Source organism: Chiloscyllium punctatum, chromosome 18 (genome assembly GCF_047496795.1).
Source record: "Chiloscyllium punctatum isolate Juve2018m chromosome 18, sChiPun1.3, whole genome shotgun sequence".
In the NCBI taxonomy this organism is placed as follows: Eukaryota; Metazoa; Chordata; class Chondrichthyes; order Orectolobiformes; family Hemiscylliidae; genus Chiloscyllium; species Chiloscyllium punctatum.
Window position 1 is genome coordinate 90,076,984 of NC_092756.1, and position 15,402 is coordinate 90,092,385.

Below are 15,402 nucleotides of genomic sequence, written 5' to 3' on the forward strand. Positions count from 1 at the left end.
TGAGAGGACGATGCGGAGGAAGGGGAGGGGAGGGGAGGGGGGATGTGGAGGGGGGGATGTGGTGGAGGGGGTGGGGTGGGGTGAACCTGATGCAGTTAGTGCGCGGACAGAGGGGTCTAACAGGGGGATGGGGCCCCTCACTGAGGTCCGGAGAGCAATGGCGGGGGGAGACCACCCTCTCCACCCGGTGCCGGAAAAGGCGAGCGGGCGTTGTGTAAATAAACATCAATCTGTCAGAAGGCCTCGATCCGCCCCCGCTCCCCCTTCCCACCCCCAGTCCCAGTCCCAGTCCCAGTCCCGGCCCCGGTCCCGGTCCTTACCGCCTCCCACGGCACCGCCGATACCGAGTGTCGCAGCCTGATGACCTCACGAGGGCGGGCGTCCCCGCCTGTGCCGCCGTCCCCCTCAGAGCCCGCCCCCTCCTCGGCCATTGGCTGGGCCCACATCGCTCTCCATCCTTATTGGTTGCGGCGATGCCCATCACGGGAAGGCCCCACCCCCACAGTAATGATTGGCGATCCGTCCTCCTTCCTGATTGGGTAACGCGCTAGGATTTCGCGCAGGTCGATTTCCTGCGATGTGAACGTTTGTTTCTCCTTGGCACTGAACAAAATGGGAGCTCATCTCAAAAGGAACGTATCTCCGGTGCAGTGTAAATGCTGACCGTGTGCATTGTCAAGGAGCAGTGGGCCCTCACTGCGCACGCGCGGCATCCGCTGTCAATCATAGGAGGGCTCACGGACGCCCCCAGACGGTACGTCTGGAAAATGCATCCATTGTTGCAACCTACAAAACCCGTTCAAGGGAATTATAATGGTGTGGGTGCGAACCTCATCCAGGAAGATGAAGGCATTTGAATGCCCTTGAGGAAAGAAAGGCGTCCATCCTTTATCGACTATAACAATGTGGGGGAATCTTAACTGTCCTCTTGCAACGAGGGATGAGCTGACGAGAGAAACCGGTTTCCCATGAATAAATTTTTAAGAAGCATCCATTACAAATGTATTTATCTATGTAAAAAGTCATAGAGACAAACAGCACAGAAACAGAAACTTCAGTCCATACTAACCAGCTATTCTAAATTAATTTAAGCTCCTTTCTACTCATCCAAACACATTTTTTTAAAACATTTTAAATGTGTTGCTGGAAAAGCGCAGCAGGTCAGGCAGCATCCAAGGAACAGGAGAACCGAACGTCGATTCTCCTTCTCCTTGGATGCTGCCTGACCTGCTGCGCTTTTCCAGCACCACATTTTTCAGCTCTGATCTCCAGAATCTGCAGTCCTCACTTTCTCCTAGTACATTTTAAATGTTGTATTAGTGTAACAGTAGCAGCCTCCACCAACTCTTCAGACAGCTCATCCAACACATTGCACTCGGAGTGAAAATGTTGCCCCCTTAGGTCCTTTTCAAATCTTTCCCCTCTCACCTTAAATCTATGCCCTCTAGTTTTGGATTCCTCTACCCTAGGGAAAAGATCTTGGCTATTCACCCTATCCAGACCCCTCACAATTTTATAAACTTCTATAAAAGGACACCTCTCATCCTCCAAAGCTCTAAGGAAAATAGCACCAGCCTATTCAGCTTCTGCCTGTAACTCAAACTTCCAACCCTGGCAACATTCTTCTAAATCTTTTCTGAACTCTTTCAAGTTTCACAACATCTTTCCTAGAGAACGGCAACCAGCACTGAACACAGTATTCCAACAGAGAGCTAACCAACATTGTGTAAAGTCCCATCGTGACTTCCTAATTCCTATACTCAATGCAATGACCAAAAAAGGCAAGCATACCAAATGCCATCTATTATGTCTACCTGCAACTCTGCTTTCAAGGAACCTGCCCACCCCAAGGTCTCTTTATTCAGCAACACTCCCCAGCACCCTATCATTAAGTGTATAAGTCCTGCCCTGATTTGCCTTACTACAATGCAACACCTCACATTTATCTAAATTTAACGTCATCTGCCACCCCTCGGCCCATCCGATCAAGGTCCTGTTGTACGCTGAGGTAACCTCCTTCATTGTCCACTACACCACCAATTTTGGTGTCATCTGCAAACTTACTGACCATACCTCCTATATTCACATCCAAATAATTTATATGAATGACAAAAAGCAGTAGACTCAACACCGAGCCTTATGGCACACCACTGGTCACAAGCCTCCTGTCCAAAAAGTAATCCTCCACCACCATCCTCTGTCTCCAACCTTCAAACCAATTTTGTATCCAAATGACTAGTTCTCCCTGCATTCCATGTGATCTAACCTTGCTAACCAGTCTACCATGTGGAACCCCATCAAACACCTGACTGAAGTCCATATAGACAATGTCCACCACTCTGCCTTAAATCTTCATCACTTCTTCAAAAAGCTCAATCAAGTTAGTGAAACATGACTTCCCACACACAAAGCCATGTTGACTATCCTTAATCAGTCCTTGCCTTTCCAAATACATGTAAATCCTGTCCCTCAATCTTCTCCAACAATTCACCCATCAATGACACAAGGTTCACGGTCTATAGTTCCCTAGCTTTTACTTATCACCTTTCTTAAATAATGCCACCATGTTAGCCAACCTCCAGTCTTTCAGCACCTCACCCATGGCTATCGATGATACAAATATCTCAACAAGGGGCCTGGCAGTCACTTCCGTAGCTACCCATAAAGTTCTAGTCCTGGGAATTTATGCATTTTAAGATGTCCAGCACCGACTCCTCTGAAATATAAACACATTTGGAGATATCACTGTTCATTTCCCCAAGCTCTCAAGCTTCTAGCCTTCTCCAAAGTAAATACTGATGAGAAATAAGTGTTTAGCATCTCACCCATTTCCTACTCTCTACATAGGTGGCCTTGCTGATCTTTAAGGGTGCCTACTCTCACCTTAATTACTTATTTGTCCTTAATGTGTTTGTAGAATCCCTTTGGATTCTCTTTAACTCTATCTGCCAAAGCTATCTCATGTCCCCTTTTTGCCCTCCTGGTTTCTCTCTCAAGTCTACTCCTATATCTTTATACTCTTCTAGGGATTCACTCAATCCTTGCTGTCTATATCTGACATATGCTTCCTTCTTTTTCTTGAGCACAGCCTCAATTTCTCATCATCCAGCAATCCCTATACCTACCAGTCTTGCCCTTCACCCTAACAGACACAATGTCTCTGGATCCTTTATTTAATGTTTCCCACTTACCAGTCATCTCTTTACCTGTGAATATCTACCCCTCCCCTCCCTCGCCCAGCCCACCACCTCCCCAATCAATTTAACTTTGTGCCTAATGCCATCAAAATTGGTCTTCCTCCAATTTAGAACTTCAACTATTAGTTCAGGTCTGTCCTTTTCTGTATATATTTTAAAACTAATAGACTTATGATCACTGGCCCCAAAGTGCTCACCCACTGACATCTCAATCACTCATCCTGCCTTATTTCCCAAGAGAAGGTCAAGTTTTGCTCCTTCTCTATTAGGAACATTCATATACCAACACATATTTTCTTGTGTACACATACTTCATTCTGTCCAAGCCCTTAACACTCTGAGACTGCCAGAGTGTTTGGAAAGTGAAAATCCCCTACCATTACAATATCTCTTAGATATCGGAGATCTCTTAACTAATTTGCTTCTCCTTTTCCCACTGCCCTACAGTATATTCCCAATAAAGTGATCATTCTTTTCTTATTTCTCAGTTTCACCCAAAATAATTTCACTGGACTCCCAGTTGTGAAATGGAACTGCTATTGGTTTTTTTTAAAACAGTTTGCAGAAAGTGGCTATTGCACCTTGACAAGTTTGATAGATTTTATGGAGGTGCTGAAAGTCATGAGGTGGCTGGACAGAGCAGATAGACAGAATCTCTTCCATTGGCAGCTATGAAGACCAATGGCAACCAATATAAGATGAATGGCAAATGACATGAGAAAAATGGTTTAAATAAACAAATAATCTGGCACTTTTCTACAACAAATGGGGAGAAACTATTTCCAGTAGTAGAGGGTCATAAACTATTACCATAAGATATAGATGCAGAAGTAAGCTATTCATCCCATTAGGTCTGCCCCACCACGCTGAGATAATATCGAATCTGAAAATCCTCAACTCCATTTTCCTGCCTTTTCCTCAAAGTCATTGATTCCCCTTAATTCAGCCATGAATATACTGAACAACCCAGCCTCTACACTGTCTGCAAGAACTCCATAGATTCACTATCCTTTGAGAAAAGTTTTTTTATGTCTTAAATAAAACCATAAGACAAAGGAGTGGAGGTAATGCCATTCAGCCCATCGGGTCCACTCCACCATTCAATCATGGCTGATGGGCATTTCAACGCCACTTACCCGCACACTCCCCATAGCAGTTTATTCCTTGAGATCAAGACTTTATCAATCTCTGCTCTGAAGACATTTAACATCCTGGCCTCCACTGCGTTCTGTGGCATTGAACTCTATAGGCCTACTGCTCTCTGGCTGAAGAAATGTCTCAATCCGTTCTAAATTGACCCCTCTAATTGAGGCTTTACTCAAGTCCTAGTATGCTCGCCTAATGGAAACAAATTCCCAGTGTCCACCCTTTCTAAGCCATGCATCATCTTGTAAGTTTTAATAGATCTTCCCTCAACCTTCTAAACTCTAATGAATACTTTCCAGGAATCCTCAACTGTTCATCGTATATTAGGCTTACCATGCCAGGGATCATCTGTGAGAATCTCCACTGGACATGCACCAGTGCCAGTACGTCCTTTCTGAGGTGTGAGGCCCAAAATTGGACACAGTATTCCAAATGGGGTCTAACTAGAGCTTTATAAAGTCAAAGTAGCACATCGCTGCTTTTACATTCCAATCCTCTTGAGATAAATGACAACATTACATTTGCTTTCTTAACCACTGACTCAACCTACAAGTCAAACTTTAGAAGAAACCTGAACTAGCACTCCCAGATCCCTTTGTACTTTGGTTTTATGAATTTTCTCACCGTTTGGAAAAAAAACAGGCATGGACTATTTTCTAAAGTGCAAGACCTCACATTTGCTCATGTTGAATTTCATCAGCCAGTTCTTGGACCACTCTCCTAAACTGTCCAAATCTTTCTGCAGCCTCCCCATCCCCTCAGAACTACTCGCCTGTCCACCCCACTTCATATCATCAGTGAACTTTGCCAGAATGCCCCCACAGTCCCTTCATCCAGGTCATTAATATATAAAGTAAACAAAGTTAAATGGGACAACTTTTAAAGTAATTGGCAAAATAACTAGAGATGAGATTTTCTTTTATGCAGTATGTAGTGACAGTTCAAATGTACTATCTGCAAATCTAAAATGGATTGAATAGATAAAGGGGGACCAAAGCACAGCTTTGAGGTAAGTGCATTGTACTTTGATAGAATTTATAGACTCCCTATAGTGCAGCAAGAGGCCATTTGGCCCATCAAGTCTGCATCAACCCTCCAAACATCATCCCATCCAGACCCAAACCCAATCCTATTACCATAACCTCACACTTACCATGGCTGACCCACCTAGACTGGACACTATTGGGGAATTTGGCATGGCCAGTCCACCTAACATGCACATCTTTGGACCGTGGGAGGAAACTCACACAGAGAGGAGAACATACAATTTCCACAGTCACTGAAGTCTGGAATCAAACCCAGATCCCTGACGCTGTGACACAGCAGTGCTAACTACTGAGCCGCCTCAATGATTGATTAGGTCTGTTAAAGACCCATTATAGGCACAATCGGTGAATGGTCTCCTGTCCATTATCATTCTCTGATGTTGTCTTTGATTGTCACAGATTGGATTTTGCATTAGGTCTCAAGAAAATTTCAGGAGGAGAGTATAAGGTTCATCATCCCTGAACAGTGTTCACACCATGGCATCCTAGTCCTGATCCAAGAGACCAGCTCAACTCTTGAGGGGGTGGGGGGCAGGGGGAGGGATTTAGGAGGTATTGCCCATTGGTTCTAGGGCAGAGCCTGGCACAGAGGAATCACTAAAGCTCATCGTCACATCATTGAATCGGTATCTGAACATGCCCCATTTCCTGCAAAACGATGAACATTTTCCATTCTTTCTCCCAGACTTACCTGTAAGACATCACACATCATAGCTGTCACTTGAAGATCTGGATCCTCATTTTTGAGTCACTGTTGGTAACTGCAGTGAAATTCTTGATGGAAGTTTCTCAGCTTTGGAAAAAGAGCAGTCATAACCCAAGTGACTCCCTTCTGAAAACTACGTTGCTTGGAATCTGCATGGTGCGTGAGAGTTTGCTGTGTTGGATCAGAATGGAGTCCTTCATGTCCTCCCTGAAAAGCAAACGGGGCACACATGCACATCGGATAGGGACAGAAATAGGTTGAGTTACCACAATGCCCATGTCCGAGCAGCGCTCAGATCCAGTTTCTAAAACCTTTTCCCCTCTGTGGTCCTGCCCACCCTCCATTTTGAGGCTTGAGAATGATCACAAGGCTTCAGTGAGAATTGTTCGAGTGGGAGGACAGCTGCACAAGTTGGTCAGAGCTCTGCTGTGGCCACTGCGGTCTCAAAGTTTGCACGCTCAAGACTCCAGCTCACAACCCCCACTTTGGAAGCCCTGCTCTAGCACGGTCATTCCTCTGGTTTATTATTGGCTTAGCAACTGTAAGGTATGGACTCTTGCTTTACGCCTAGTGATTTAAAAAATTTTGCAGTCACTGCCAACGCAAATGGTCAGTTTACCCTTATACCTCAACTGCTCACTTGTAATGAGGCATTGGACGAGGGGGTGCTGTGGACCGGTTTTGCCTCGTTGGTTTTCTATGCTCTTACTATTTGGTTGAGGACTAGTGGATGGAAGGAGGGCTCATGATTACTGTCAGCTCCATGCTTGATACTGGTCTACTGTCTGGCCAGTGTTCCTGGTTTTCAGGTATGGCTACCCTAAAGCCATCAATGCGGCTCCCACAAGAATGGCTACTTGGTCAAAGGCTGTCTAAACCCTGACAGGAATATTCAGAATTATGAGGCTTACAAAGGAGAGGAAATATGGCAGAGAACTACTTTTCTTCCCCTCTGCACTAATGTGGTGAAATTAATGTTAGCCAGCACTCAATCACCAGAACTTTCAATATCTCCATGTTACTGATACCACTGTTACCAATGCTGTCAGTCTGAAATGTAAGGAAACCGGATGACAGTTGAAGCACCTCCTTTAATGTTTATAAAGGTCAATAGTAGAGAGATTCCAAGTCTCTGCAGCACAGGTCAATGCATATTTTAGTTTGATTCCTATTATTACCACCATGAACTAGAGTGGTTTAACAGGCATCGATGATTTACCAGTACCACCCAATCCTCATGCGTGCTGGACAATGCAAACTGTACTGTGTAGTTTTAATATCACAGAATCACAAAATTATGAAGGTGCAGGAAGCAGCCGTTTAGCCCTATCACGACCACACTGGCTCTCCAACTGAGCATTACTTAGTGCCAATCTCCAAACTTTTCCCAGTAACCTTGTGAATTGTCTGCATTCAGATAATGCCCTCGAATGAACTACATTTCCAGGCAGTAGATTCTAGATGTGAACCACTCAATAACACAAAGGTATTTCGGTATATTGCAACTGCTTCTCTTGCAAATCAATTCAAATTTGTGCTCTCTGGGTCTTGATCTTTGTATGATTATAGAAGCAGGAACAATTTCTACCCATCTATTATGTGCGGTCCCCTCAGACACTCGCCATGATTTTGGAAACCTCGATCAAATTTCCCTCAGCTTTCTCCTCCTGAAGGTGAAAAGTCCCATATTCTCCAATTTATCTTCATAACTAAAAATTAAATTCAAAGAAAACCTTTAAAGTGAGAAAGCTTGGCTGCACAGAATCTTCGACAAACAGCTCCCCACTATCCAACCAGATGAACTGTTGTGACCAAAGGATTGTGCCCCCTTCATGGGCATTAATGACTCCTCTAAACTTAAACACACACATACACTACAGGCTAATGTCCTTGCTGTAATGCAATTTGGAGTCGGTCTGAATTCACAGAATCATAGTAACATAGATATAGAAACAGACATTAGGAGCAAGAATAGGTTATTCAACCCTGTGCACTATTCACCACTCAATGTCTAATCATTGAGCCCAATAGCCTCATCCTACCCTAAGCCACAAAACCTACCTTTTTTTATTGAAAACACAATGGCTTCTCCTCAACAGTTTTGTGTGGCAGTGAATTCCACAGGTTCACCATTCTCTGGCTGAGGACATTTCTCCTCATCTCACTTCTAGAAGGACTTATCCCTTATCCTTAAACTATGACGCCCTAGTTCTGGATTCCCCCACCATTAGGAATATCCTTCTTGAGGCCAACATTTCTAGTCCCGTGGGAATTTATAGATTTCCATGAGATTCTCCACATCGTTCTTCTAAACTCCAGAGAATCCTAACCAACTCAATCTCTCCTCATCTGTCCTATCATGCCAAGAATCAATTTGGTAAACCTTTGTTGCATTACTGCTATCGCAAGAAGATCCTTCCTCAGTACTTCCTTGCCTGGGTGTATGGTTCTACTCAGTCTGGGTTTCCTTCATGTGCAATTTAACTCCTTGCCCTCTACCAGCAAAAACTAAAATCTGTCAAAAATGGGTGTGGGTCTTCTACATCCAGATGGGCTGCAAAGTCTCGATTACGATTCTGGAAAAAATATCTGGTCACAATGACATTTGGCTCCAGGTGCATATGCACAGCCAGTCACATATTTTCATAAACAAAAACACATACTTCACATTAAATGGCCAGGCTTAGAAATTCACACACATTCATAAACCATCCAGAAATAATGGAGACAGTACACTGATAAGTTTCAGGCAACTGATATTTTACTTCTGAATGTCCCTTACTGATTGCATTGATACCTGCATAGACATTTACAGAAAAGAAAGAAATTCAAAAGAATTCAGAGATAATAAAAACAACCGATAATGCAACAAACACGATTTGACATAGGAGACAAAATTCTTCTAATGACACTGAAAATGAGAGCACCAAATGGAGAGAGATACCCGTTCCCACTCAAAGCAAGTGGGTTTTGTGCACAATATTTAACAGGAGTTTTGTGCGACTGCAGTTCTGACCAGGCTGACAAGGTGTTCGTAGGTGTGCTGCTTGTTCCTGCACATGTTCTGCTGCATTACTTTAAAAAAAAATGTTCAGCACTCAAAAAGACAATTCTGCACTCGCTGTTGTTCCCATTTTATTCCTACAGAAAGGCAGCTGGGAGTTGCAATGAGGAATAATTCACAGTAGACCAATAAACAAGTGAGTGGATAGCAGAAGTCATGAACCACAACTGCATCTGCTAAACAGAGAGCTATTCAAACAATAGCATTTCAAGCCCAGATTTAAATCCTCAAACCACTTGGCCAACTAGGAATCTATGTCTTAAAGATATTACAGACTAGATTATTAATAATGTGGACAAATTCATACCACGTAGTCTTTGTGTTTTATGAATATGTAAGAGAAAAAGAAGCTATTACAAGTTTGGAACTAGGATTTAAATTTGAGGGCTTTGAAAGAATGGATTACATTCATGGGATTATACCAGGTTCTATCACATAGATTGGAAATTATTATTCACCGCTCTATGCAATGCATCAAGAGTCACAAGAGATGGGGCACACAGGATCGAGGCAATATTCTATAGTCTTTCAAAATTCTAATTACTGGGGGTGAAGATGCCAAAGAAGCTCAAGACCTCTTCTTCACCAAGAGCGCCAACTACTTGCTGGGTATCAGATGTCATCCAGTGCCTCTTTCATAGACAATGGGCAGCAACAAACTTTGCAACCTTAAAAGAACATCAAAGCTGAGCCTGATCAAGAGAACCACACACACGTGCACACAGATGGTGACATACATACACACACACACACACAAACTCTTCCATCCACCCCCAGATGGTGACACAGACACTGGCACACACAGATAGCAACATGCTCCAGCAGCAGTGACTGGGTGAAATCATAGTGGATTTTTCCCCTCCCTGGTCCACCTACTCTTGTTCCACAACCCTTGCTGAGATCAGCTAACTCAGCAGGGACTCAGGACCACCTGTGACAGGCCTGATCTCCCAGCTCAGCCTGGATACAGGACATTTTAAGCCATGGGTGGTGCAGCAGCTTTAACTCAAACAAATTTGAGGTTTTCAGGAATGCTAGGCAATACACAGGATGGGAGCTGTCTGGTAAATAAGTTTGGTGCTCCTGCCACTAGGTAAAACTATCCAGGTTTTGAACTCCACTTGGACAGGGCCAATGAGACGGACACTGCAGCTCTAAAAAGTCATGTTCTGAATCGGTGTCATGTGAACTTATCTTACTCTCAGAATGGGTCATTCTGGGGATCCCTAAAACCCTCCTGTGTTATCTATGTCCACAGTAAGCTTCAGGTAACTGGGAACCTGTGTGTCTATGAATCAGACAGCAAATCTTTCCCACAGAGCATGACCTGGTTGATTCTACTCTACATCTGAAAAACGTAAATTCACACTACCGCTAAAGCAGGCCAGTGAAATTCTGTGGTTCTCTCCTTCCCCAAGCCTCACAAGCAGGAATGTTGGAACTCTACATAGGGCTCATTCCAAAACTTTAACCTTGGCAGAGACCACTTTACAGTGTCGCACCAAGCTTTCTAATGAAAATACACCACAGCCAAATCAGAAGCAGCTATGAAATTGCTAGTGGAGGTCTTTGTAATCAATCTCCATTCTTTCTTCCTGGCAATATATTTCCTGTCTTATGGAAGAGGGACAGAAATCTCAAACTATTAAGTCCACACAGCCCTGCGCACCCCTCACATTGTACTAGTATGGCACTTCATTGCTGTACATTGCACTTTTGAACACACCGTATTGTGGTAATTTGATACTCCTTTCACACAGTTGAGCCACTCCTGAATTTGACCCTCAAGTTGTGCACTTTTATCCTTGACTTTCCACTGGAAAAAAGGCACAAATTTGAAACCGGTTCAAAATCTATCTTAAATATAACTCATTCGGTTAGGCTGAAACTGTTGCACTAAAGGCTAAGAGGTGTAATGATTTAAGGGCAAAATCTAAAACAGTAAAATATTAACAATTTTAAAAATACCAGAAATGTAACAGAAAAAGACATTCATTCCATAAACGTACAGTGGAGATAAGTGTTGGTGTGACTGAAAACTGCAATCGTATAATATGGTCCTTTGGTCACACTGCTCTTTGGTAACGTGTCAGGAACCTTCTGCAATTGATCTCAAACTTGGTCCTTATGATCACCACACACAGCTTTCGATCCCATGCCAAAATCAGCTAATTGTTTAATCGTAATTGTAAATTATTCTCTCTCATATAGGCAAAGGTCATACCGTGATACCCTGAAAATGCAGAGTCCTGAGGATCACTGACACACACGTTGCATCACAAGTGTGGTCTGGTTTAATTTTGGTTCAGCTCCCACCATATCTGGAATGTGCTGCTTTAAATCAAACTTACATCACTGTTGCTAAAATAGATCAATTGTGGACAAGTTGACTAATTGCTTATGAACATTGGTATAACCAGATCTAGTCTGATAACTTGCTTCCCTATGGGACATGTGTCAAAACAAGTCAGCACTGTCAAGATTAAACTGAATACAATTGCAAAATGCCACCAATAATATCAGATTTCCTCCGAATTATGGGATAGGCTTTTTGTAATTTATTTGCACCTGAGCTAAGATTTTTTCCCCCAACTCTCATGCTGTGCAACATGAGATTTTCTCAGAGGCAACATTTGTACAGAATCAGCTGCTGACATTGAACAAATGCAACAACCTGATGAACAGCCCTTAACGTGAGCGTCCTGACAAGCAGGTGGCTTAGTAGTTACCAGCAACACACGCCTTCACGTGCTATGTGGAATCTCGAACAGTGCCAGTGTGTGTCACGCTGCTTAAGCAATGTCGTAAGCCCTGCTGTCGTGCTCAGGACTGGTAAGATTTGACGTACTATTAAAACGCCAATTAAATAAACATTTATAAAATGATTTGCAAGGGGGAGATTATATTTTCTTAAAGGCAAAGAGAGAAAGTGTGTGAAAAATAACCCTGGTTGAAACAAATCCTTCTCACTTATTTTTTTTCATATATAAAAGGGGCATTTTAAAACCCTACCGAGACCCAAGATCTCCATTTTGCATTTTATCGGCTATGATCAAAGTTTTGCAAATGTTACAGAAAGTTATTTTAAGTGTGATTGCCATTTAATCATCCTTCAATCACTTCTTAATTCCATCGTTTCAATCTGTTTCTAGTGTTCATGACTCCCAGCTTCGACTTCCTCCTCCCTTTTGGTTTTACGTGTTGCTGTCCTGCCAGACAGTCCTAGTGTCTCGCAGTAATGGCTTCATGGAATTGTTAGTTTAATAGAATACATACAAATACATTATAAATACCATGGACCTAAACTCATCCTCTTGCTTCTGGTTAGCCAGTTATTCACAAATCTGTTAATACATGTCTTAGTCTGGGTTTGGCTGTGGCATGATTAGTTCTGCAGATGTGAGGGCAGAACAATTGGTGAAAAGAAATGGCTCGCAGGGTCAGCTTGCACAGTTTTGAAGTGACATTTTAGTATCACTACTATAAAAAGGAGGTGGATGTAAGGGACGAAGCAGAAACCCTCTGATTTTAAACAGTTATAATCTGAGCATCAGTTAAACATCACACCCAAAATTTGATTAAAAAGGCAAATAGTGGCAACCTTCCCAAATACAGTTACAAATTTGCTGTGATGTTGTGTGATGAGGGCTGCAACATTGTGCATTCAATTCCTACAGCCCCCACCTGAACCAAAAAGATAACTATAGATTCATCTTAATAGTTGTTTTTATTCAATCCATGATTCCCCTGCATGCCCAGCTCCTTTTCCACTGCCACATTTTATTTAGTTCCCAGTGAATTTTACTCCAGTTGTGGTCGATGGGAAGGACTTAACTTCCAATGGAAAACTGGCTAACCAGAGGTTCAGCTTAATGAAAACAAATAAATTCTATATTTAATAACTGCATTTAAAAGGCACCAGCTTCAACAGACAGAGCTTGAATTTAACAGTTTTAAAAACAAGGCAATTGCCAAAGATAAAAATGGCTCAAAAAAAAAAAAGAACGTTTTGTCAATCTTCAGAAGATTATGTTTAAACACAGAAAATCCAAATTTCTTTCTTAAAATTCACCACCACAAGGCTGATGGTGAATTAATAGATGTGGATAGGATGCAAAATACTTTCTCTACAGTAATTGAATTTGATGCAGCTTTCTGTTCCTTGTTTCTCAGGGTACATGTCAAATGATTGGCAGATTAAGAGTGAAACAACTGATTTGTTCTGCATTCAAGTACATTCTTCTGCCTAGCCCTGTACATTAATGGAATTTAGATTTTAATAGTGATTTGGAGAAGGGAACTATCATTTCATTGCTAGCCATCACAATCAGATTCAGTACCCAATGAATGGAACAGAAATCTCTCTCAGAGAAGTGCAACCATTTCCATGTGTTAAATGCAATCAAGACTTCTCAACTTTTTGAAGTTGCTATTTATAAATACATGTCCCTTCCCCTTACTCCTGACCACCACATCAGCCGTGACCCCGGTAATCAGTTGTTCATTGTTAGATATAGTTCACTAATCCAACGGCACCACTGACTTTACAATAATGATAGTACTACAGTAGCAGTGGTGGAAAAGTAATGCTGTCCCCAGGCGCTGTACTGTGCTTTGGGTATTGACTATACCCAGATTTTTTTTACATTAAAAAAAATCAAGCTTTTAAGGAAATACATTGTGTCTAGTAAAGATGTTTGGACATTTTGCACTCTTGCTGTCCTCTTATATTTTGAAAGCTCTGTGCAATTAGGTACAAGGGGTGTGGTGCTGCAATTAAAATCGGAACCCTTTTCTCTTTGATTAGAATAGTTTTTCCTCCGTAATGATCCAAGGCACATTAAGCAAAATGATGCCCTCAAACCAAACAGAAAGCTGCAGCAAATGTTATTTTTAAACCTTTCACCACTCCACTCATCACTGCATTTGCAGACCTGGGAAGTGAATTGTTCCAGATTAGTATCAGCCTTCCCTTCCCAGGCTATAGTAGGCCAATCTCTCCCACTTTGCTGATTGATTGTATTCTGGTATTCCCAGAGTCTTCATGTGAGATTTAGACATTCACTGCTCTACTGTATATCCCAACTGCAAAGATATATAGGTGTGTAACACCAAAGTAGAATACACGGTGCAGGTCACGCAGGGTAACGGAGAATGGCAAGAATAATAAAAATGTTATAGCTTAACCTTTTGTCGGGAAAATGGCACAAATAGTTAATGTTAAGTTCAAGCCCTGTCTCCTCCGCACATCAGAATTCCAACGGTAAATCCCTTTCTTTTGCATTGTTGTTGCTTTTTTTTCTTTAATTTAAGATCGCCCCCTTGACACAAATGAATAAATAATGCAAGTTGACAAAAAAAACAGTGCATACGCACACCAAGTCCTTTAGCAGAATAAACTGTTCAAGCAACCTCGGGTGTGCAGGATCCTCAGTGTTTTTCTTCCCCTCCCTTTTGTTGTGTCAGGCAGGTAAAATGGCTACATTTAGGGCTTTCTTGCATCCAAATTGAAGAGCGCAAGGATGTCTGACATCGCTTGGATGATGTGTTTACCAAATCGATGTGCGTCCTTTTGGAAAGTAATAAGGGAAAGGATTTTGTTAGTACCATTTCAGAACCGTATATCTTATATGTCTTTTCTCCAATTGAGTGGCCTCTACATATAGGCAGTATGATTTTTCTGGACAATCACACAAAAACAAACCCAATTCATTAAAATTAATGCATAATTCAGTTTGCTCACGCATCATAAATACTAACTTTCAGCTTGAGTCACTTTTAACCTTTCACTTTCTCTAGCACAACAATTGGTCTTGCTTGTTCTGTGAACTGATCTCCTGTCCATTCCTTGCTTCCATTTCCCCAATGACTAACAGTTATATATCCCAACACTCTTGGACTTCTCTCCCTAAATTATTCTGCTTCCAGTGCTTTTGAGGGATTTGATAAAGACCAGTTATCAGTTGCTGAGGTGAGCTCTGGCTCAAACTGGAGCTGCTTCCACAGCACACTGAAATTCCAGGCACAGATCTTATTCCTAATAGCTCAGTTGTGCTCTCGTATGCTTTATGACAATGTGGATCACCTGATCATATTCCTTAGTCTTTGTCTGTGAACGCAGAATACCAATAGGAAGCTGCAGACTACCCAAAAATTTCCTGGACATCAGATTTTGAAAGTACAATGAAAGCACAAACTTGCTTCCAACACAAATGAAAAGGTAAGAAAGGAGTGTGTGCTGGA

The 15,402-nt window shown here is 42.3% G+C and overlaps 2 protein-coding genes across 6 annotated transcripts in view; both read right to left on the minus strand.

The window, feature by feature from the left end:
• Positions 1–373, minus strand: part of LOC140489307 (transportin-3-like) — a 69,808-nt gene extending 69,435 nt beyond the window's left edge. For both annotated transcript variants that reach the window (XM_072588704.1, XM_072588703.1), the window contains exon 1: positions 321–373. The gene's annotated coding sequence lies outside the window, so the exon portion shown is untranslated. The remainder of the gene's footprint in view (positions 1–320) is intronic.
• An 8,465-nt stretch (positions 374–8,838) lies between these two features.
• The window catches only part of LOC140489309 (carnitine O-palmitoyltransferase 1, liver isoform-like), a 104,472-nt gene continuing 97,908 nt past the window's right edge, over positions 8,839–15,402 (minus strand). For all 4 annotated transcript variants that reach the window (XM_072588712.1, XM_072588709.1, XM_072588710.1 and 1 more), the window contains one exon: positions 8,839–14,728. In XM_072588712.1, the coding sequence (XP_072444813.1) occupies positions 14,645–14,728 (84 nt within the window). In that variant the 3' untranslated portion in view covers positions 8,839–14,644. The remainder of the gene's footprint in view (positions 14,729–15,402) is intronic.